Below are 20293 nucleotides of genomic sequence, written 5' to 3'. Positions count from 1 at the left end.
GATGGGGAGGAGGTGTGAACAGGGCAAGGTGGGGCTGGCTGGCAGCAGGATTAGGGAGAGCCTGCAGTCATGCTTCTCTCCCCTGGAGAGGCAGAGCTGGTCACGGGCACCAGCAAAAGGAGACCCCAGGGTGCTGCCAGCTGCTATTAAGCCAGGACAACCATGCCAGCTTCTTCAGCTTGGCACAGGAACAGAAAGGGGGGGGGGGGGGCTCTGTATGCAGAAAGGGGTGCAAATTCCAGACTAAAACCCAGACCAGGGGCAAAGCCAGCCGGACAGGAGCCTGGCTACAAAGGCTGTAGAAGTGCTGGGGCAGGGGCGAGGGAGTGGGATGGATGGGGGGGTGAAGTGGGGTGGGTGGGGAGGACCAGCTCGCTCAGCCCACCTGTGCCTGGCCAGCCTCCTCCTGCAGGATAAGAGGTTCCGGCCCCCGGGGCCGATTTTAAAGGCACGGCCCCAATCAGCGGTTAAAGGGCCAGGCGCTCCCTGGGTCCCAAGGGAGGGGGGCTGGAGCCCGGCGGGGTGCTCCGCTGCGGTGAGAGCCCCTCCAGCTCCACCCCGCCCTGTGCCGACTCTCCGGCAGCGGGCTCGGCACCTTCGTGCCCGTTGCTGCAAGCTGGTATGCACTGCCCAGAGCAGAGACAGAGTTGGGGGTCTGCTCCCAGACTGGCCCCGCAGCACGGCCAGGCTGCCCAGTGCCTTGCTTTCCCCAGCTGAGATGGGCATCAAGCCCAGGAGCCGTGGCAATGAGGCACACGGGTGGGCAGAGCGACCAGCAGCCCAGCGGTGCTGAGTGTGGCCGGGTCAGCCGGTGTACCCACGCTGTGGGCATCACCATGCCCACTGCACAAGCTGGGCTTGGCCGTCCCAGCTCCGAGGTCTTTCTGCCAGCACCTGCCCAAGGCCGGTGGGTGCACCGCAGAGCAGGGTACAGGCAGCTGTGGCCCATACCAATGGCAGAGCACCTGGCATGGTGCCCAGCCCTATAGGACACTGCTGATCTCCTGCTGGGATGGAGGGTGCCAGGGGAGGGGGTGGACACTCTTTGGGAACCACCAGTGCAGGCATAGGGACATGGGGGGAGCTGGGGGGTGTGTTGGTGCCTGCCTTGCTCTGGGTGTTGCCCACCCTTCAGGGTGCAGGCTGGGCACGGCAGTAAGTGCTGGGAGGGCCATGTGGTGGTGGTGGGGGGGTGTTGGGGCAGGGCGGGCGATGCAGTGCTTAATGGGGTGTAGGGCCACGTGAGAAGCCAGGGCGTAGAGCCCTCACGCCTGGCTGGGCAGCCCTGGTTACTCATTTGGGAAAGGGCACAGGGGCAGCTGAGCCCGGCAGAGGCTGGGAAAAGTCCGGGCATGTCAGGAACCAGCCATGAGTGGGGGGCATGGCAAGGGAGCTGGCAAGGCCACAGGGGAGAGCAGGAGAGTCAGGCCAGGGGTGGACATGTCGAGGCCGTGTGAGGGGGGCCATGCATCACTGCTGGGTGGGCCCCGGCGCCACAAACACCCCGGGGACTGCTGCATCCCCGTGCCCTGGGACCCCCTGGCGCAAGGACAGGGCACCCGTACTGGGCTGCCTGCAGCTGGGCTGGGCAGGGTGCAGGCAGGGTTCAAGGCAGGCACTGGTGGACGGGGGCTGCCACGAAAAACTCAAGGGACCCTTCCTGCGCCAGGGCTGAGCAGCCCAGGGGGGAGCTCACCAGCCCGGCAGACCAAGCCCACCCTCCCGGGCCACGGCATTGTGCCTGCCCAGGCTGCAGGCAGCCAGGGGCCATGGGCGTTGCTGGCAGGGCAGAGCTTTCCGGGCCGGCTGTGCTGTCTGGGAAGGAGATGAGTAAGAGTCGGGGCCCCGGGGTGGGGAGGAGCAGGACTCCCGGGCTCCCCCAGGAACCAGCACTGATCCATTCTTACCACCCCCAGCCGCTGCTCACCGCCTCCTTCCCCTGCCACAGTTTCCCCAAAGTGGCACAGCAGCCCCTCCTGGACCTGGTGGGGGAAAGGCGGAGGTGAAGCACGGCCATACTGCCATGTGCGCCCCGGGATGCCTGGCAGGACAGGGTGGGGGCCAGAACGGGCAGGCCAGACAGGAGCCGGCAGCATGTGCTTGCCCGCAGGCAGCGGGGCTCAGGGCGCCAGCATGATTGCCGGGACCGGGTGCTGCGGGGAGCCTTCTGCCCTGGGGAGCTGTGGCAGGTGCTGCATCACCCCACTGCCACCCGAGCAGGCACCCCCTACCAAACTGCCAGTCACACCGCGCTGGTGTGCTGGGCTGAGCTGTGCCAAGCTGAGCTGTGCTGTGCCAGGCTGAGCGGTGCTGAGCTGGCCCTAATGATGCTGGTCCCTGGCAGCACCATACTGTGCTGGGCCAGACCGGGTCGTGTTATCCTGATCTGTGCCAGGCCAAGCTGAGCCAGGCCAAGCCATGCTGTGCCGAGCTGAACCATGCCAGCCCTGCTTGTCCATGTCAACCCAAGCTCAACTGCCCTGAGCAAAACCGAGCCAAGCCAAGCAGAGCCAAAACAGGTCAGGCCCCTGGCCATGCCATGCTGTACCGAACTGAACCATGCCAGCCCTGTCATGCCATACTGAGCTGAGCCAAGCCAGAACATGCAAACCCAGCTGAGCTGCACTGAACCATGCTGGGCCGAGCCATGCTGGGCCAGCCAACCCATGCCAGCCCCCTTGCCACCCTATGCTAAGCTGGGCTAAATTGTGCTGGGCTGAGCTGTGCTGTGCTGAACTGAACTGCGCCAGCCCTCCATGTCATGCCATGCTGGGCTGAGGTGGACTGAGTGAAACCATGCTGGCTGAGCCATGCCAGGCTGAGCCAAGGAGCTCAGTGCAGGTCCCTGGGCTGAGCTGCGACGCGCCAAGTTGAGCTGAGGAGCACAGTGCTGTGCTGTGCCATTGTGTGCTGAGCCACACCATGAGCTGAGCCGTGCCGAGCTGTGCCACGAGTTGTGCCGAGTCGTGCCATACCGTGCTGAGCTGAGCTGAGTTGTGCCGAGCTGAGTTGTGCTGAACTGGGCTGAGCCGAGCCATGCCAAGCCAAGCTGTGCCATGCAGTGCTAAGCCAAGCTGTGCTGTGCCTAGATGAGCTGAGCCATGCCAAGCCGAGCTGTGCCATGCTGTGCTGAGCTGTGCCACGGCACGCTGAGCCAAACCGAGCCGTGCCAGACTGAGCTGTGCTGTGCTGCGCCTAGCTTTGCCGTGCTGTCCTAGGCTGAGCCGAGCCGTGCCATGCCATGCCATGCCCTGCCGAGCCAAGCCGAGATGTGCCGTGCCGTGCCGTGCCGTGTCGTGCCGTGCCGTGCCGTGCCGAGGCGAGCCGATCGCCGCCGTCCCCCCGCGCCTCATTGGCGGCGGCGGAGCAGCCCCGGTGCCGGCCGGCCCCGCCCCGCCGCTCGGCTCCGCGCCGCTCGGCCCGGGCGGGCGGGGGTGTCACTTCCTCCGCGGTGCGGGGCCGGGCCGGGCCGGGCCGGGCCGGGATGGGGCGGTAGCGGCCATGGAGCGGGCCGAGGGCCGGCCCGGCGCCCCCCAGTACGTGCATGTGCAGCTGCAGGGGGGGCGCGCCCTGGGGCTTCACGCTGCGCGGCGGGCTGGAGCACGGCGAGCCCCTCATCGTCTCCAAGGTAGGGGCCGCCGGACGCGGTCCCTCGTGGGCTCCGCGGCATCCCCCCGCGAGGGGCCTCCGACCCGTGGCGGGGCGCAGGAGGGGGGGGACACCCGGTGCGCGGCGGCGCTGGGGGCGCGGGGAGCCCCCGCCGTGGGGCCGCGTGTCCCGGCGGGGCGGGGCCGTGGCGGTCACCCGCACCCCCGTTCCCCCGCGACCCGCCACCCCGAGCCGCGGGGGAGAGTGGGAGCGGGGGCCGTGGGGGCCGAGGGGGCGGAGGGACAGCCCAGGCCCGGCGGCAGGAAGAAATTCCTCCGGCACATCCGTTGGGCTGGCGGTGGGGGCGGCCCGCGCGTCCCCCCCGCGCTGTGTGTCCCCCCCCGGCGCTGTTCCGCGGGGCGCAGCCGGCGGGGGGGCAGCCTCCCTTCCTGCGCCCACCCGTGGGTGCCGCGCCCACGGGCACCCCCGGGACCGGGCTGTGAGGGGACGGTGTGCGCCACGGTGGGGGGGACTTGAGTCCGCCCCGTCCCGTCCCGGCACCCCGAGGCGCTTGGGCAGGGCCGTGCCCGGGCCAGGGGGCTGGTGTCGGGATGCGGTGCCGAGCGGGGGCGGCGCAGGGCCCGGCCGCCCGGCTCCCTCCCGCGGGCGGGAGCGGGGAGAGTGAGGGTGGGGCCCCGCGGCCGCGACGTCCCGCCGCGCGGGGGTCACCGTGGCCCCGCCGGGGCATCGCCCTGCTGGGAAACCCGCTGGGAGCCGGGCAGCAGGCGGGGGTGCCCCAGCACCCCGTGCCCCCGCGGAGCCCAGCCGAGCCCCTGTCACCGGACGCTTTGGCTGCCTGCCGGCCCGGTGCCACCGTCCTGCCAGGGCCGGGGTGCTGGCGGGCCGGGCTGTTCCGCGGCCCCGGGGCTGCCTCCCTGCCCCGGGCCGGGCTGGCTGCCCCCCCGGGGGCCCTCCACGCCCTGCGCCGGGACGCGGGCAGCGTGGTCTGGCTGGGGGAGCTGGAAAAGTGGCTCCGGTCCCTGCCCTGCGCCTCGGGGTGGCACCGCCGGCGGGCGGGAGTCGGGGCCCTGCCGGGGGGGGCCGCTGCCCGCCCCGGGACTAGCTGCCGGGCCGCGGCGCGGTGGGTCCCGGTGGGTCCGGCGGCTGCTGGAGGAGGGGACGGGGCGGGGGGCGGGGGATGTCCCCCACCGCGGCTGAGAATGGGGGGGGGTGTCCTTGCGGGCCGGGGGGTGCCGGCCCCCGCGCTCCCCCGGCCGGGCCGCTGCTGCCGCGTGTGCTCTGCAGACAAAGGGGGCTTGTTCCAGTGCTCTGTGCATTCAGGGGAGGGTCCCCCGGGGCGCCCGCTCTGCCGCTGAGGCTGGTCGAGGTGTGTGCGCGCCAGCCCGTGCGGGGAGGGGGCAGCCCCCACCAGCGGCGCGGGGGGCCCCCGGCCTCGCGCCGGAAAGGGGGTCCCAGCGCTCAGTGAGACGGTTTGGCCTCCGAGCCCGCTCCGGGCGGGGTCCCTTCCTGTGGCAGAGTCCCACGGCGGGGCTGGCGTGGGCTCCGTGGCGCTGCTGAGCACCCCCCGGCACGGGGTCCCCCAGGCACATCTGGGGCAAGGAGGGAGGTCTGTGTGGAGCAGGGTGGGCATAGCTCGGGCACTGCCATGGCTGTGACTCCTTCTAAGAGAAGTCTCTCCTGGGGCAGGCAGATATTCCTGTGAGCCAGCCAGTGCCTACCATTAGGGCCCAGAGTGAACACCAGGGGTGGTGTCAGGGAAGTGCCCAGGGCTGGCCCGGCCAAGCAGGGCAGCAGGCGGCGGGGTTTGGCTGCCAGTGCTGAGTTCACTGGTGGCGAAGGCAGAACAAGGGACTGTTTGTGCTAGATTTAGCTCCTGGTGAGCGATGTCAGGGCTAAGACGCGTCCGTCCCCGCGCAAGTGGTGGCCCAGATGCGGGTGCAGCCCTGGCGGTGTCCTGCAGCAGGGGGGGACCCGTCACCACTGACTCATCCCCGTGGCTGCAGCAGGCAGGACGGGATGGGCACATAGCCAGGCAGAGGACTGGGGTGAAGGTGCAGCCTGCCCTGCCTGCCTGCTCTAACGGAGCAGCCCGGTGGTGGGCAGCAGCATGGCAGGGGTTAAACTTGGGTGCTCCAGCGCATGCATGGTGGGACTGGGAGCCCTTGCAGGCAGCTGGGGCCCCAAGCCAGGAAGGCAGCCCCATGGCCAACTCATGGCTGGGAGGGCAGCCTGCCTGCACGGGCACTACATTGGGCTGTGCTCAGCCTAGGCATGGCATTGCAATCCCCAGGTCCCTGAAAAAATGGGAGAGCTGTGGGGCGCTGGCCGCAGCTGTGCCAGGCAGAGCCATGGGGCAGTGCCGGGCTGGCCAGGGGGCCTGGCTGCCCCTGCCTGGCTCCCCAGGCACCATGTTGCTCGTGGGCAGGGGAATGCCCCCTGAGCCCTGCCCGGCACCAGGGCTGGGAAGGGGTGCCCGGGGTCATGTGCGTGGCGGTCAGCCTGTTGGAGAGCCACAGGTGCCCTCCAGCACTGCGGCCTGGCTGCCGCTCAGGCTGGGCTGCGGAGACGGCGCTGCGGGCACTGTGGGCAGAGCTCGTTTCTCTGCCGGGCTGGGAGCAGCAGGGCAGGGTGAGGAGCCCATGGGCAGGGTGGGCACAGGAGCCCTGGCACGGGGCCAGGCGAGCTCTGCCTGTCGCCCTGTGGGCAGCTGTAGGGTCCGGCCAGGTCAGGTTCCACATCCATGCTGGACTTGGGGGCATGGGGCACCCCAGGTCCTGCCCCATGCGCCTGCGTGCCCCGTGTCACTGCCACCATGCAGCCCAGCAACAAGGCTCGTTTGCCAGCCCTGCGGTGTGAGGGGCTGATCCCTGGCCGTTGGGAGCAGCAGGATGGGCAGGAATGAGTGCCAGCACTGGGCGCCCTGCCTGCCCTGACTGGGCGCTGCCCCATCACAGGGCTGCCTGCGCTGCACCTACCTGCTGGGCAGAGGGGACGGGCTGGGGCCGCTCTGTGCCGGCGGCACCGTGGCCCTGTGTCCTCCAAGGCATGGCGGTACAGGGTACCAGGCTCATTTCGGTCATGGGTGCCAGGATGGGGTAGGCACGTGCCAGGGCACAGCTTGGTGCTTCCCCTGCTGTTGTCTCCCCTGGGTGCACATGGTGTGATGGCATCCTTCGGGCATTGAAATAACCGCGGGTGCCCAGGCAGGGCCAACGTGGGGCTGGGAGCAGCGGTGGGGGGGGCTGGCATCCGTGCCTGACAAAGGGCCCTTGTGCTGCCCGCGCCTGCGGGGGAATCTGCTGGGATGGGACATTTTTCTTCTCCCCCCCTCCCCGATGCCCTTTTCTTGCTCAGAAATTCATGTGACTGGGGCAGGGGGGGAGCCTGGCGCCACAGATCCCTCCGCAGTGCCCAGGGCGCAGGCACCCCCTTTCCAAAGCCTCTTTCTCCCCTGGCACCCGGCGGCAGCGCCACACCCCTTGGGGTGTTCTGGGGGGCTGTGTCCCCCCGACACCCTTCTCTGTCGCCCAGGTGGAGGACGGGGGCAAGGCTGCACTGTCCCGCCGGCTGCAGCCGGGCGACGAGCTGGTGAACATCAGTGGGACGCCGCTGTACGGGTCCCGCCAGGAGGCCCTGATCCTCATCAAGGGCTCCTACCGGACCCTGAAGATGATCGTCCGCAGGTTGGCACTGCTGCGGGTGGCGGGGGCAGGGGTGGTGGTGGTGTCAAGGCTGGGGGGGTATCACCTGCCCCGGGGAACTGTTTGGAGCCTGGTGGTGCCCCTGCCTCCAGCCTGCAGATGCAGCCTGCTGGAACGGGGTGGGGGTCAGCCCAGAATGGCTGCCAGCACCCTATGGTGGGTGGGTGTTCCCCGACCCGGGGTGCTAGAGTTGGGGCAGTGCAGCGGGCTCACCACCCCCTTGCTGGGCGGTATCCGTGGCCGCTCCTCTCCCTTCCTGCCTGCCTGCCTGCCTGCTGCCTGCCTGGGAAAGGAAGGAGAGGCAGGGCCGGGCTCTGCAGTCTCCCCCGCCCCCCCAACATCCACTCCCCGGCTGCATCCCGACCGGGCTCCAGCTCCTGCGGCACCCAGGGGCTGGGGCAGCGCAGGGCACTGCCCAGGGGGCAGGGGGTACCACGGCACTGTGCCGGGGCTCAGCATCATCCATGGTGAGTTTGGGGGCTCTGGGGGGGGAGGGACCCCTGTGCTGACCCTGCAGCTCATCCCTGCCACCCTCCCTGCCCGCCTGATGGATGCTGGGGCAGCACCGGGCACTTGGGGGGTACAGGAGGTGGCATCTGCCCACATATCTATGCAGTGGCACTGGATATCGCTACTTGCGTGCCCTGGGGGGACTGGAGACCTCCACGGCTGCCTGGCACAGGGGGTGGGACAGGGCCTGGCACAGGACCCCTCCCCAGGGACATGATATGGCCGGCGCTTGCTGCGGATCCTGAGGGACCGAGGAACAAGGGGGATTGCAGTGGGGACACAGATGTGGCCTCAGGGTCCCTTGGTGTGCCTGCAGAGCCGGTCCAGTCCCGGCAGGGACCCTCGACCCTGACAGGGCATTGCCTCTGGGCTGCGCTGGGGACACGTCTTCAGTCCCCTGTTGATGCTAGCGGTGGGTACGCTGCAGGCAGGGGAGCCCTGGCAGCTGGGGGGAACCGTGGGATCCCCCTGCCTGGCGGCGGGTGCTGGCAGGGCTGGACCCTCCTCGCTGCCGTCCCCCTCAGGCAGGACCTGGCCTGGGGGGGACAGGAAGCCCCGTAGGAAGTGACTTCAGCCCCGGTTCCTCAGCCCGGCTTCCTCCCCATTCTTGTCCTCTCCCGCTGTTGCTCTTGGCAGGAGGAGCGTGCCCGTCCTCCGGCCCCATTCCTGGCACGTGGCCAAGCTCGCCGAAAGCCGCCCCGACGCCCCTGCCATGCACTGCCCCGCTGATGCCTTCAGCCTCTCCTGGCCCTCGGGGTGTGATGTCAGGTGAGACCCACCACCCACTCTTGGGGGCACCCATGGGACCGCGCAAGGGGAGGGAGTGGACAGGGCACCCGCTTGGGTCGGGGCAGGGAGGGTGCAGGGTGGGTGCTCGCTTGCTTGCCTCACGCCGCTGTTGGTCATCCCCTTGCGTTCTGCCGCCGCGCTGCCCTTTCCCCTGCCTGTTTACTTGCCGGCTCCTGGCAGGAAGGGGCGGTGGCTCAGCCGGAGCTGGCCAGGAGCTGCCGAGCCCCAGGGGCCCCCCTGCCAGCGCGGGCAGGTCCCGAGTGGCCGGAGCCACGCACGCCATGTCCCCGTGCCCGCTCCCACTGCCAGCGCTGAGGCAGCCTTGGTGCTGCTGCCAAACCCGGGGGTGAAGGGCAGGTTGGGGCTGCACTGGCCCGTGCCCCCCCTATCCCGGGGAGGACTGTATGTGTGTGGGGGTGTGTTGGCCCCCCGGGATCTCGTGCCCATCGGAAGGGCTGGTGGGGAGTTGGGCGGGGGGTGGCAGGCGCACCTAATGCCGGCATGGGGCCGGGCGGCAGCGAGCTGTCCCTGCAGTGGAACCCGCTGTCCCGGCACTGCAGCACCGACCGGAGCAGCTCCATCGGGAGCATGGAGAGCCTGGACCAGCCCAGCCAGGCCTACTATGAAGGAGACCCCTCACCCATTGACCAGGGCATGTACCACAGCAAGCGGGACTCAGCCTACAGCTCCTTCTCCGCCAGCTCCATCGCTTCTGACTGTGCCCTCTCCCTACGCCCCGAGGAGGCCACCTACGCCGACTCCAGCCTCCAAGGCTCCTGCAAGCCCCCTGACGGGCGCTACCTGACCACGGGGACTGAGTCACCTGCCAGCCGGCACGCTGAGACCTGGCGGGCGCCTGTACCCCCCCAGCCCCCTGTCAGGAGGGACAGCCTGCGGGCAGCCCCGGCCAGTGGAGGGGACAGGCGCCGGGCATCAGTGTCGGTGGACATGCTGCATGCCAAGGGCCGGTGGATCTCTGACACGTTCCTCTGCCAGCGGGACAGGGAGGCGGAGGCAGTGGGTGGGAGGATGCCGGCGCCGTACCCCATGAAGGACCGTCTCTCCGCCGACCAGTATTACATGCTGAGCTCCCACCCGGACCGGTGCCCTGCCGAGCCGCTCATCGGGGAGAGCATGGAGTCTGGTGACCGGCTGTACCCAGATGGTGGCGTGCACCGAGTGCCGGATGCGGCGGCGGGTGACAACCTGCTGCTCACCCCCCTCAAGGGCCATGCGCCGCACCGGCACAGCGCTCCCGAGCAGCTGCTGGCCTCCCAGCTCCGCTCCCTCCAGGTGGGCACCGGCAGTGGGCGAGCCTCGCCGGCCCCTGACGCGCACCGCTGGACCCTTTCCCCGCTGCACCCTGAGGGCAGCCGGCCGGGCACCACAGGGGATGCCCAGGACTCCCCGCTCTGCCTGGAGCCATGCCGCCGCCTGCCACCCTGCCGCTGCTGCCCCGAGCCACAGCGAGCCTGCGGGCAGGATGGGCGGGGGGCCAGCCCGTCGCATGGTGCTGAGGGGCTGGCGGAGGAGGAGAACCGTGTGGGGGGCCGGCGAGCTGGGGGTCCTTCCCACCGTTCTGCTCAGATGCGTCGCCGCAGCGACCGCTTTGCCACCAGTCTGCGCAATGAGATCCAGCGGCGCAAGGCCCAGCTGCAGAAGAGCCGGGGTCCCGGCGCCCCGCCGCCTGGCGAGGAGCCGGTGGAGGAGGCGGATGAGCCCCCTGAAGGCAGCGTGCCGGCGGAGGGACCCCGCGCCCCAGCCGAGCGTCACAGCCCCGCGCTGAGTGAGGACAGCAGGAACCCCGGCTGCTCAGGGGACCGGGGCATCCCCACCCCCGACCCACTGCCAGTCCCCAAAGGGCCTCCGTCCCCCGAGCAGGCGGTGCCGATGGGCCGGGGCCGCTGGCGCTGGTCCCCAGAGCGCAAGCTGCAGCGGCAGCGTTCGCCCAGCCCCAGTGAGCTGGAGGGCTATGGCCAGGGGCTGGCGGCCCCCGGCTCCCCACCGCAGGGTGGTGACGAGGCTGTCCTCCTGCCCTTCGCTGATCGCCGCCGGTTCTTTGAGGAGAGCAGCCGGCCGGTCCTGCCCCGGCACAGCAAGCCCCCGGCGGGTGATCATGGTGCCTTCCAGCCCCCTGGCCCTGAGCGCCGAGACGCCCGCCGCCTCTCTGTGGACCAGCCCTACGGCTCCCCCTCGCCCGGCCGCCCCGGCTCTGCCAGCCCGTATGCCGAGTGCTGCCGGGAGCAGCCCCCCTGCTACAAGCCGCTGGGGAGGCCAGGGGAGCTGGAGTACCTGCGGGGCTTCTCCTACCCCTACGGGGGTCCCCTGCGCCCCGAGCCCTGCCGCTATTGTGGGGGAGACCTGTGCCCCCCGCCGCTGGCCTGTGGCCACGCCTGCCGCTGCCACCCCCAGCCCTGGGCACGCTGCCCCGACTGCTGCTGCCTAGCCCCCCGCCCCGGGCGGGAGGAGAACGATGCCTGGCCTCCCCGGAGAGCTTTCGCCCCGGTGAGTGAGCCCCCTGGGACTGTGCCGGGGAGCACTACTGGCACCACCCTGCACCCCCGGAGCATGACCCTGCGTTGGGGTGGGGGGTACTGTGCCCATAGGAGGTCCTGCAGACCCCCTGCATGCCTGTTGCACCTGGATGGGGATGGGGTGGGGAGTGCTGGGGAGCCTGGGTGCTGGGGAGGGTTACGCTGACCCCACTTTCACACTCCCTCTCCTTCCCCCATGCAGGAATTTCCTCTGGATGAGTGGGAACCGCCAGCAATAACCAGGAAAGCCAGCCAGTCCATCAGGTAAGCCTGTGCCGGGGTGCCGGCACGTGCATGCCACTTGACAGGGACCTCTGCCAGTGAGGCATGGAGACCGCTGTGGTTTTGGCTGGTGATGTACAAAGCGCCTCCCTTAACGCCCTGGCCACAGGTGCGCTGTGCCCTGCGAAGGGGGGATGCGTGCCACATTGGGCAAGCAGGGCCCGGGGGTGTGAGGAGGTGCCCGTGGCAGGGCGGGTCTCTCCTTACCCATCACCAGGGGGCTGGGGGCATATCTGGGGGGTTGTGCCCAGTGCAGGGGCCCCGGGAGAGCCCGGGCTTCCCCGGCCAGCGGGGCTGGGTGACTCCAGCTGGGGAAACTGAGGCAGGAGTGGGCATGAGCTGTCAGGGGGATGACTGGGGGGGATGGGTGCCCCCTTCTCTCCCCAGCGAGCTCTCTCACTACCAACTGGGCTTCCCAAGGCTTGGCCCCTTCCGCCCCCGCTTTGAGAGCGCCGAGCCGGAGTGGCCACCCTGCTACCGGGCCACATCCACGCATGACCTCTCGTGGGATGGTGACCGCCTGGCCCGCTCCCCTGAGAGCCCCCCGGACCCCCTGCACCGCCCGCTGCGGGGCAGAGCCTTCTCCGAGAGCCACCTCAACCTGGAGCCCAGCAGCCCCCGGGGCCGTGACCGGAGGGACCTTCTCCGTGCCAAGCTGGACCCGCCCAGCGTCCCCAAAAAGAAGGGCCCCCCACCTCCTCGCCCGCCTCCCCCCAACTGGGAGAAATACAGGCAGCGCCGGACGTCCCAGCGCCTGCCAGATGGTGCTGGGCACAGCTCTGCCTTCACCACCGCCCTGATGCCAACCCGCAGCATCGCTGAGGCTGTGCACGAGCGGTCACAGAGCCTCACCGGGGAGCAGGGGGGCCGGTCCCGGGGGCATGCCGCTCGCCCCCCTGCCCCGCCGAGCGCCTGGCCCCGACCTGAGCCCCCCGGATCACTCCGCAGGACGCCTGAGCCCGATGCTGGCAGCGCCGAGATTGGCAGGCAAGTGCCACTGTGGCGTGGAGGTGGGAGCAGGGCTGTGGGCACAGTCTGGGCACGGGGTGGCTTTTGGGGACATGTGGCCCTTTGAAGCCTGCATCGGAGCATCCTAATCCACCCCCTGGCGTGGGCTGTGGGGTTTTCTCGGGGTGGGGGTGTCTCTGACCTCTTTCCCTGGGGTGGGCACAGCCCTGCATGTCCCCGTCCCTCATGGGCTGGCAGGGGAGCTGACATGGGTGTCCCCGGGTGGGTGTTGGCAGGGCGGCGGGGGCCGGGGAGGAGCGGCCGAAGGTGAAGCACCCCTGGGAGATGGAGGAGCAGCCCCAAAGGCTCGGCCGGAGCCAGGAGCGTGGCTGGGCCGGCCCCCGCGGGGTGGGTGAGTGCTCCCTGCCCCTGCATGGTGGCCCCAGCCCCACCACCCCGGAGGCGCCCAAGCCCAGCCCTGGAGCAGCGGAGGAGGCAAGCTGCCAGGGGGGCCGGCCCCAGCCCCGCCGCATGGACTCGGAGGAGCTGCTGTGGGATGCGGTGGGCAGGGACCGCTCCCTGGCCGGCATCCTGGCCCCGTCGGCCCCCCTCGTCACTGCCACCGAGGCGATGGGTGAGCTGCTGGTGGCGGGGGAGCGGCAGGCCTGGCGGGAGCGTTTCCAGCAGGACTGGCGCCTGGAGGCCCTGGCACAGGACAGGTAGGGCTGGTGGGGCACCAGGCACCGTGCTGAGGACAGGCTGCACCCCGCCGCCCCCGGCGCTGAGCCCCTGTCCCCGCAGGCAGGGCTTTGAGCCCATCTCACCGCCCGCCAGGAGCACTGCCAGCTCCACCGCCTACCCAGCGTACTACAGTGCGGCAGCGGGCAAAGCCGAGCCACTCGGCAAGGTGAAGGAGCTGCCGGAGGTGGTGGAGGGAAGCTCAGAGGAGGAGGAGGTGGACCGTGAGCTGGTAGAGAAGAAGGTAAAGTGGGCACTGCTGGGGACGATGCCCTCGGGGTTCCCCACTGCCATCGCCAGGTGCTTGCAGGGACCAGGGGCATCACCAGGTGCTCACAGGGACCGGGGGCATTGCTGAGTGCTTGCAGGGACTGGGACATTGCCAGATGCTCACAGGGACCGGGGGCATTGCTGTGTGCTTGTGGGGACTGGGGGCATCACTGAGTGCTCACGGGAACTGGGAGTATTGCCGCATGCTCATGGGGTCTGAGACATTGCCAGATGCTCGCAGGGACTGGGGGCATTGCTGGTAGCTCAGGGGAACCAGGGGCATCGCTATATGCTTGTGGTTTGTGGGGCCCAGTGCAGCACCTGTGTGTCAGTCCCCTAGTCCCAGTGGGGTCTGGCCCCAGTTGCCCTTGACCCTTTCCCTCCGGCAGCTGCAGCTGATTGAGAGCCTAAGCCGCAAGCTGGCAGTGCTGCAGGAGGCACAGCGAGGACTGCAGGAGGACATCAGTGCTAATGGGGCGCTGGGCGAGGATGTGGCTGCCCGCCTGCAAGCCCTCTGCACCCCGGGGGAGTTCGACAAGTACCGCCTCTTCGTGGGCGACCTGGACAAGGTGGTCAACCTCCTTCTCTCCCTCTCGGGGCGCCTGGCCCGAGTGGAGACCGCCCTGGGCAGCCTGGGGCCGCACGCCCCCGCCGAGGACAAGGTGGGCACGGGGCAGGGGACACCCATGGGGCATTGGGGTGCGGGACCCCCTGCCAGCGCCGCCTGTCTTGCCCACAGGTGGCCCTGCGGGAGAAGCAGCGGCTGCTGGCGGCACAGCTGGAGGACGCCAAGGAGCTGAAGGAGCATGTGGGGCGACGGGAGGAGGCAGTGGGTGCCATGGTGGCGCGGTACCTGCCCACCGAGCACCTCCAGGACTACCAGCACTTCGTCAAGATGAAGTCAGCCCTCATCGCAGAGCAGCGGGAGCTGGAGGAGAAGATCAAGCTGGGCCAGGAGCAGCTCCGCTGCCTGCGTGAGAGCCTCGGCCAGGCCCCTAAGGGCTGCTAGCCCCCTGCTCAGCCTCCCCCTGGGGCCCTGGCCATGGTCCCAGCTTGCTGCCAAAGTGGATCTGGCCCCCCGGAGGCTCTCCCTGTGTCCGTCCCTCTGTCCAGCCCCTGCCTTTTATTTATTTTTCCGGTTTACTGAGCAGGGGAGGGGGTGCCAGTCCAGACACTGGCAGGGGGGAGGTTGTGCCACAGAGCTGCCCTGGGCTCTGTGGCCACCCAGCACCCTGTGGCCTAGCAGGACCAGATGGACGGATTCTGCCACCCCCCACCCCCCCGGGGGTCCCTCCACCTTGTCGTGGACACCAGTGCCTGTCATGCAGCTGGTGCTGCACCATGTGCCTTAAACACCCTTGCAAGCTGCCCCAGGGCGTCCCCATGCAGCGCCTGGAAGGGTTAAACCATCCTGGCCCTCCATCGTGTCTGTTTGTCCATCTCAGTCCATCTGTCCGTTGGGAGCTGGAGGAATTTCGGCTGGAGGAATTTCGGCCTCCGGCATCCTCTTCCTCTCCATTGTGTCCAAAACAATGGCCCTGGCCAGTGGGTCCTTAACCCATTCCCCGCCTCCCCGAGGCACCGTGGGGGGCCGAGGCAGGTGCTGGTGGGTGCTGTGCACCCCTCTCCTGGGGGACACTGAGGTGGGTGCCCCTGGGATGGTGCCCTGCCAGAGGGTGGTGTGCTGGGAGCTGTAGACTGGGAGCTGTGGGCAGCCCCTGCCACCAATGCTGTGGACACGGGGACCACCCGACCTCATCCAGCCCTCACTTGCATCCTCTGCCCAGGCACTGGGAGGGATTAATAGAGGAAAAACCATGCTAAGGGCGAAACGGGACTCGTGACCCCCCTCCTTTTGCTGCAGCAGCCCCAAATAGCACTTAGACGTCACCCTGGGTCACTCTGCCGCCAAGGCGCTCTGTCCTCACGGGCTGGGCAGGTGCCTCGATGCTGATTTTCCACAGGGGTTTCATGCAACCGGCAGCGGCGTGGGGGGGCGGAGGAGGAGAAGCGTTTTGGGGAGGCAGGGTGGGCCACAGCCCCTTTGGGGGTGGCCACAGCCAGGCAGCCCAGCCCCAGGGTGCAGGCAGCGCCTGTGCCTGCCCGCTCGGCACCGCAGCAGCCCCCCGTGTGGCTGTTCCTCCCAGGGGCTCCCCTCAGCCCCCCAGCCTATTGAACACTACACCCCACACCTATCTGGCCCTACCCTGGGATGATGCCTGGCAGGAGTGGGGTACCCTGCACACCCCCCATCTCAACCGCCACCTGTGCCTGCTCGGGGACACTGCTAGGACCAAAGACTGCACCCATTGGGAGCCGGGGCATGTGTTGCTCTTGGGGGGACCAACAGCCCTCAGCAGGTCACCGCACCGGGGAGTGTGATGGTGATTGTGCCCGTGCCTTGCCATGTGCCACTGTGCCTTTCTCGCACTAAAGGAGCAGCAGCAGCTGCACAACTGTCCGAGTCTTGTCTCATCTCGTTTGTCCCTGCGTCCCCAGCCAGTGGCACTGGGGCTGGCAGGTGCCTTCCGGGGGGGGGGGGGATGCTCCAGCTGGGGTGAGCCAAGCCCTGGCAAGCTCTTAGGATCCAAATGCTCCTGTGGCATTGCAGGCACCTGGGGTGCACCCGTGGGCGGGGGGCTCTGCACCCAGTGCCACCAGGCCGGGTCTGGGCAGGGGGCAGTGCCTGGACCCCTCCCAGGGGCACATGGGAGGGGGCACAGCGCTGGGGTGACAGCTGTAGCATTGTGCCTGGCACTCGCAGCCACAGCATCACTGCTGGAACGTTTTGGGTGGCACCGGGGAGGGGGTGGCCCAGTGGGGGTGGCAGCGCCCAGGGGAGTGGCAGGGTGCTGCTGCTACTGAGCTGGCTCTGGGGTGCCCTGGCTCGCCCAGCACGGCAGGGTGGTGCAGATGGGCACGGCCACTGCCTCCTTGCCGGCCAAATGCCTTCCCCAGGGCCTCTGCGTGCCAGCCGGGCACCGGGGAGCGGGGCCTGGCAGCCCCCCCGCTGCGAGGGCAGCGCGGGCCCCCTGCCCACGCCTGGCAGCCCCACGCCCCGGGGAGCCGCGGTGCGAGGGCAGCGCCGGCCGCTGGATGGCGCCAGCACACGCGTGTGAGCACACGCACACACGTGTGGGTGCGTGAGTACAGGTGGGTGTGAGCCCACGCACGTGTGGGTGGGCACGGGCGCTCATCGGTGGGTGCGTGCACATGGGTTGGAGCGTATGCACACGCACGTTGGCATGGAAACACGGGAGGATGCTTGCGTGTGAGCCCGTGCGGCTGTGGGTGAGCGCATGTGCACGGGGATGAGCGTGTGTGAACGCATGCGAGCACACACTGGGGTAAACACGTGCACGCATATGGGAGCCTGTAGATGAATGGCTGAAGGCACGCTGAATGTGAGCATGTGGCTGCGCGTTGGAATATAGGCGTGCGCACGTCGGTGCACACAGGTGAGCACATGCACACACAGTTGAAGGCATGTACACGCACCTGAGCACACACAGCTGAACATGAACACACAGGTGACTGCATGCACACGTGTGCGAGCACACATGCACACACAGGTGAGTACACGCCATGCATGTGAGCACACGTGCACAGGGAAGAGCACAGCCCCATGCCGGGGAGAACAAGCACCAGCGGCGAGTGACTGCACATGCGGGTGAACACCCACATGGGTGAACATGTCCACGTATGTGTGACGTGCACATGTGAATGCATGCACACATGTGTGTGCACATGCAGGTGAACAAATGGACAGGCAGGTAAGCACACGTGGGTGAATACGTGCACATGTGGGGGAGTGTGTGTATGTGTGCATGGGCAGGGCCACTTGTGCAAGTCCATGCATATGGATAACTGGAGGCACACAGGGAGGGGGACACATGAATGCATGTGTCTGTGCCCCATGTGCCCGCTTGCCCCTCCATGCAGCTCCCACTGCTGCCAGGCAGGACCGCGGACCCAGGGCACAGGGGCTATGGCTGGGCTACTGGGTACCAGTGTCAGTGCCTGCACTGGATGTGGCCATGGGGTGGGAGGGGTCCTGGGGATCCTTGCGTGGGACCCCAGGGGAGCTGCAGGCCAGCAGGCTCATTGTAGCATGCAGGGCTCCTGGGTCTCCCAGAGTTGCAGACAGGACCCGGACATGCTGGGGTAGCCCCTGGCCCTGCTGTCTGTCTGCCTGCCCATCACTATAATCTCTCCATTTTACATATCCCCTGTCCATCCCCCTGCATCCCACACCCTGGATCCTGAGGGACCAGGAGCTGGAGGAGGATGAGGACGTGGTGGGTAGTGAGGCTTCAATGAGAGCTAAGCCCCCCCCGCCCAGATTCCTGCCCCATGTGGTAAACGGGGAGTCCCAAAACGGGGAGGTCCAAACCCCACAGCAGCCCCCCCTGCCCCCCTGCTTATTACAGCCCAAAGGACAAAGCCACGCACAAAGTGGGGGACAAGGGAGACCCAGGCCCTCTGCACCTGGGCATGGACCATCGGGGGGGTGGGCTGTGGTTTAGGGGGATGTGGGACTCTTGTCTGGGCCTGGCTGGCTGCCAGCATGGGGGTCCCAGAGCAGCAGTGGGTGAGGGCTAGGCACCGGGGGCCATGGCACCCCACGCTGCGAGGCTGGGGCCCTGTGCACACTGTGGGGTGGAAAGCGGGGCCAGACCCTCTCTCGGTCCCAGTGGTCTGTTTGGGGGCACGCCCCTATGTGTGCACATGTGTGTGTGAGCCCCGTATGCACCCTCTGGAGCGTATTCCTGTACAAATACACCTTTGTGGCGTGTTTGCGTGCATGCGCACCATAGAATCATAGAACGGTTTGGGTCGGGAGGCACCTTTGAAGACCGTCCAGTCCAACCCTCCTGCCATGGGCAGGGACACCTTCCGCTAGATGAGGTTGCTCAAAGCCCCGTCCAACCTGACCCTGAACGATTCCAGGGATGGGGCATCCACAGCTTCTCTGGGCAAACTGCTCCAGTGCCTCACCACCCTCTTCAAAAAACGTTTCTTCCTTATGTCCAACCTAAACCTACCCTCGTTCAGTTTAAAACTGTTGCCCCTTGTCCTGTCGCTACAGGCCCTGGTAAAAAGTCTCTCTCCGCCTTTCTTAGAAGCCCCCTTTAAGTATTGAAAAGACACAATAAGGTGTCCCTGTAGAGCCTTCTCCTCTCCAGACTGAACAACCCCAACTCTCCCAGCCTCTCTTCCTAGCAGAGGGGTTCCAGCCCTCCGACCATTTCCGTGGCCTCCTCCGGACCCGCTCCAACAGGTCCATGTCCTCCTTGTGCTGGGGACCCCAGAGCTGGATGCAGTGCTCCAGGGGGGTCTCACCAGAGTGGAGTAGAGGGACAGAATCACCTTCCTCCACCTGCTGGCCACGCTGCTGGTGATGGACCCAGGGCACGGTTGGCTTTCTGGGCTGCGAGCGCACGTTGCCGACTCATACGGTTTGTGTGCATGTGTGAGTGTGTGTACAAGTGTGTGGAGGCATCAGCACATGTGCTCACCCATGCCTGTGCATGCCTGTGCATGTGTGGCCACACGGACATAGAGTTGCATGGAGGTGGTCCATGCACTCACCCATGCCTGAACTGTGCATGCTGATGCACACACGGGCGTGTGCACACATATGTGCATGGCCACAGCGTGCGTGCTCCCCCGTGCTAGCCATGTGCATGCCCTTGTCTGTGTGGGTGGTGCACATGTATATGCGCAGCGGCAGTGCGTGTGCTCGCCCATGCCTGTGCACATGGTGCATACGCTTTCCCATGCCTGGGATGTGCGTGCTTGCGCAAGTGTGCCTGTGTTCACACGTATGGGCACGGCAGCCATGCATGTGCTCGCCCATGCCCGTGCACGTGCCTACCCATGTCCGCGTGAGCGGTGCACCTGTACGTGCATGACAGCAATGCATGTGCTCGTCTGTGCCTGGGCTGCGCGTGCCTGTACGTGTGTGCGACCGTGCACACGTATGTGCATGGCAGCAGTGCATGTGCGCGCCCATGCCGGGGGTGTGCCCGCCCGTGCCCGCCCCGGCGGCGCACACGTATGTGCACGGCAGCGGTGCGGGTGCTCGCCTATGCCCGCGCGGGTGCCCGCCCGTGCCCGCGTGCTCGGGGCCGTGCGTGGGCCGCCCGTGCCGCCGCGCGCGGTGCGCAGCAGCGCCCGCCGCGCCGGAGCAGGCCGGGGCTTGCGGCGCAGGGGCAGGGCCGGGGCTGCCTGCAGAGGCACATCCCGGCGGGGCCGCGCTGCGGGGCCGGGGGGGGCTGCGGGGCGGCGGGCGGGGGCCGGAGGAAGAGCGACCTTGCACAAGCGGCGGCGGCGGCTCGGGGTGTGCAAGGTGTGTGCGCGGCGGGGGGGCCGCTCCGCCTCCCCCCTCCCGGGCGTGCTGCGGGATGCTCGGCGGAGACCCGGCACCCGCACCCCGAGGTCGGAGGGGGGGTTCGAGGCCCGCAGCGAGGGGGGGCTGCGGCCGGGACGGGACGTGGGGGGGGGGGGCGGCAGCGCTGCGGTGCCCTCGCTTTCCCCCCTCCACCCCCCCCGAAACGCTTGTTGCTGCGCGGGGAGACGGCACCGCGTTTGCCGGCAGCCGCGGGGGGGGGGGGGGGGGCGGCGGAGCCGGCCCGCGGCAGTCGCGTGGGACCGGGCACGGCGCCGTGGGGTGCCCCCCCCCGCCACCCCCGGCCCGGGCACGCAGCCCTGCAGCCGGCCAGGCTCGCTCGCCCAGGTAGGTGCCCCCAAGCCCGGCCGCAGCCCCCGGGGCAGGCAGGGGAGCCGCGGGGAGATGGCTTCCCCCCCGTGCGGGGAGCCCCGCGCCCTCCCCTCCGTCCCACCCCACCCGCAGCCACCTGCTTGGGACTGGCGACCCACCGGCGTGGGGCCAGGAGATGCTCCCAGCTC

At 68.7% G+C, this 20293-nt stretch overlaps 1 protein-coding gene across 1 annotated transcript; it reads left to right on the top strand.

The window, feature by feature from the left end:
• Positions 1-3501: 3501 nt before the first annotated feature.
• Positions 3502-15846, top strand: LOC132318143 (protein Shroom4-like). Its single transcript, XM_059824380.1, is given in 13 exon segments — positions 3502-3558; positions 3560-3628; positions 7141-7292; positions 7603-7675; positions 7677-7777; positions 8457-8588; positions 9170-11114; positions 11346-11407; positions 11813-12412; positions 12670-13092; positions 13175-13355; positions 13771-14043; positions 14121-15846. Coding segments are annotated over 13 exon segments (4338 nt in total). The 3' UTR covers positions 14391-15846.
• The last annotated feature ends 4447 nt before the right edge of the window (positions 15847-20293 follow it).

Source organism: Gavia stellata, chromosome 14 (assembly GCF_030936135.1).
Source record: "Gavia stellata isolate bGavSte3 chromosome 14, bGavSte3.hap2, whole genome shotgun sequence".
Classification (NCBI taxonomy): Eukaryota; Metazoa; Chordata; class Aves; order Gaviiformes; family Gaviidae; genus Gavia; species Gavia stellata.
This window is presented reverse-complemented; position numbering and strand designations above follow the sequence as displayed.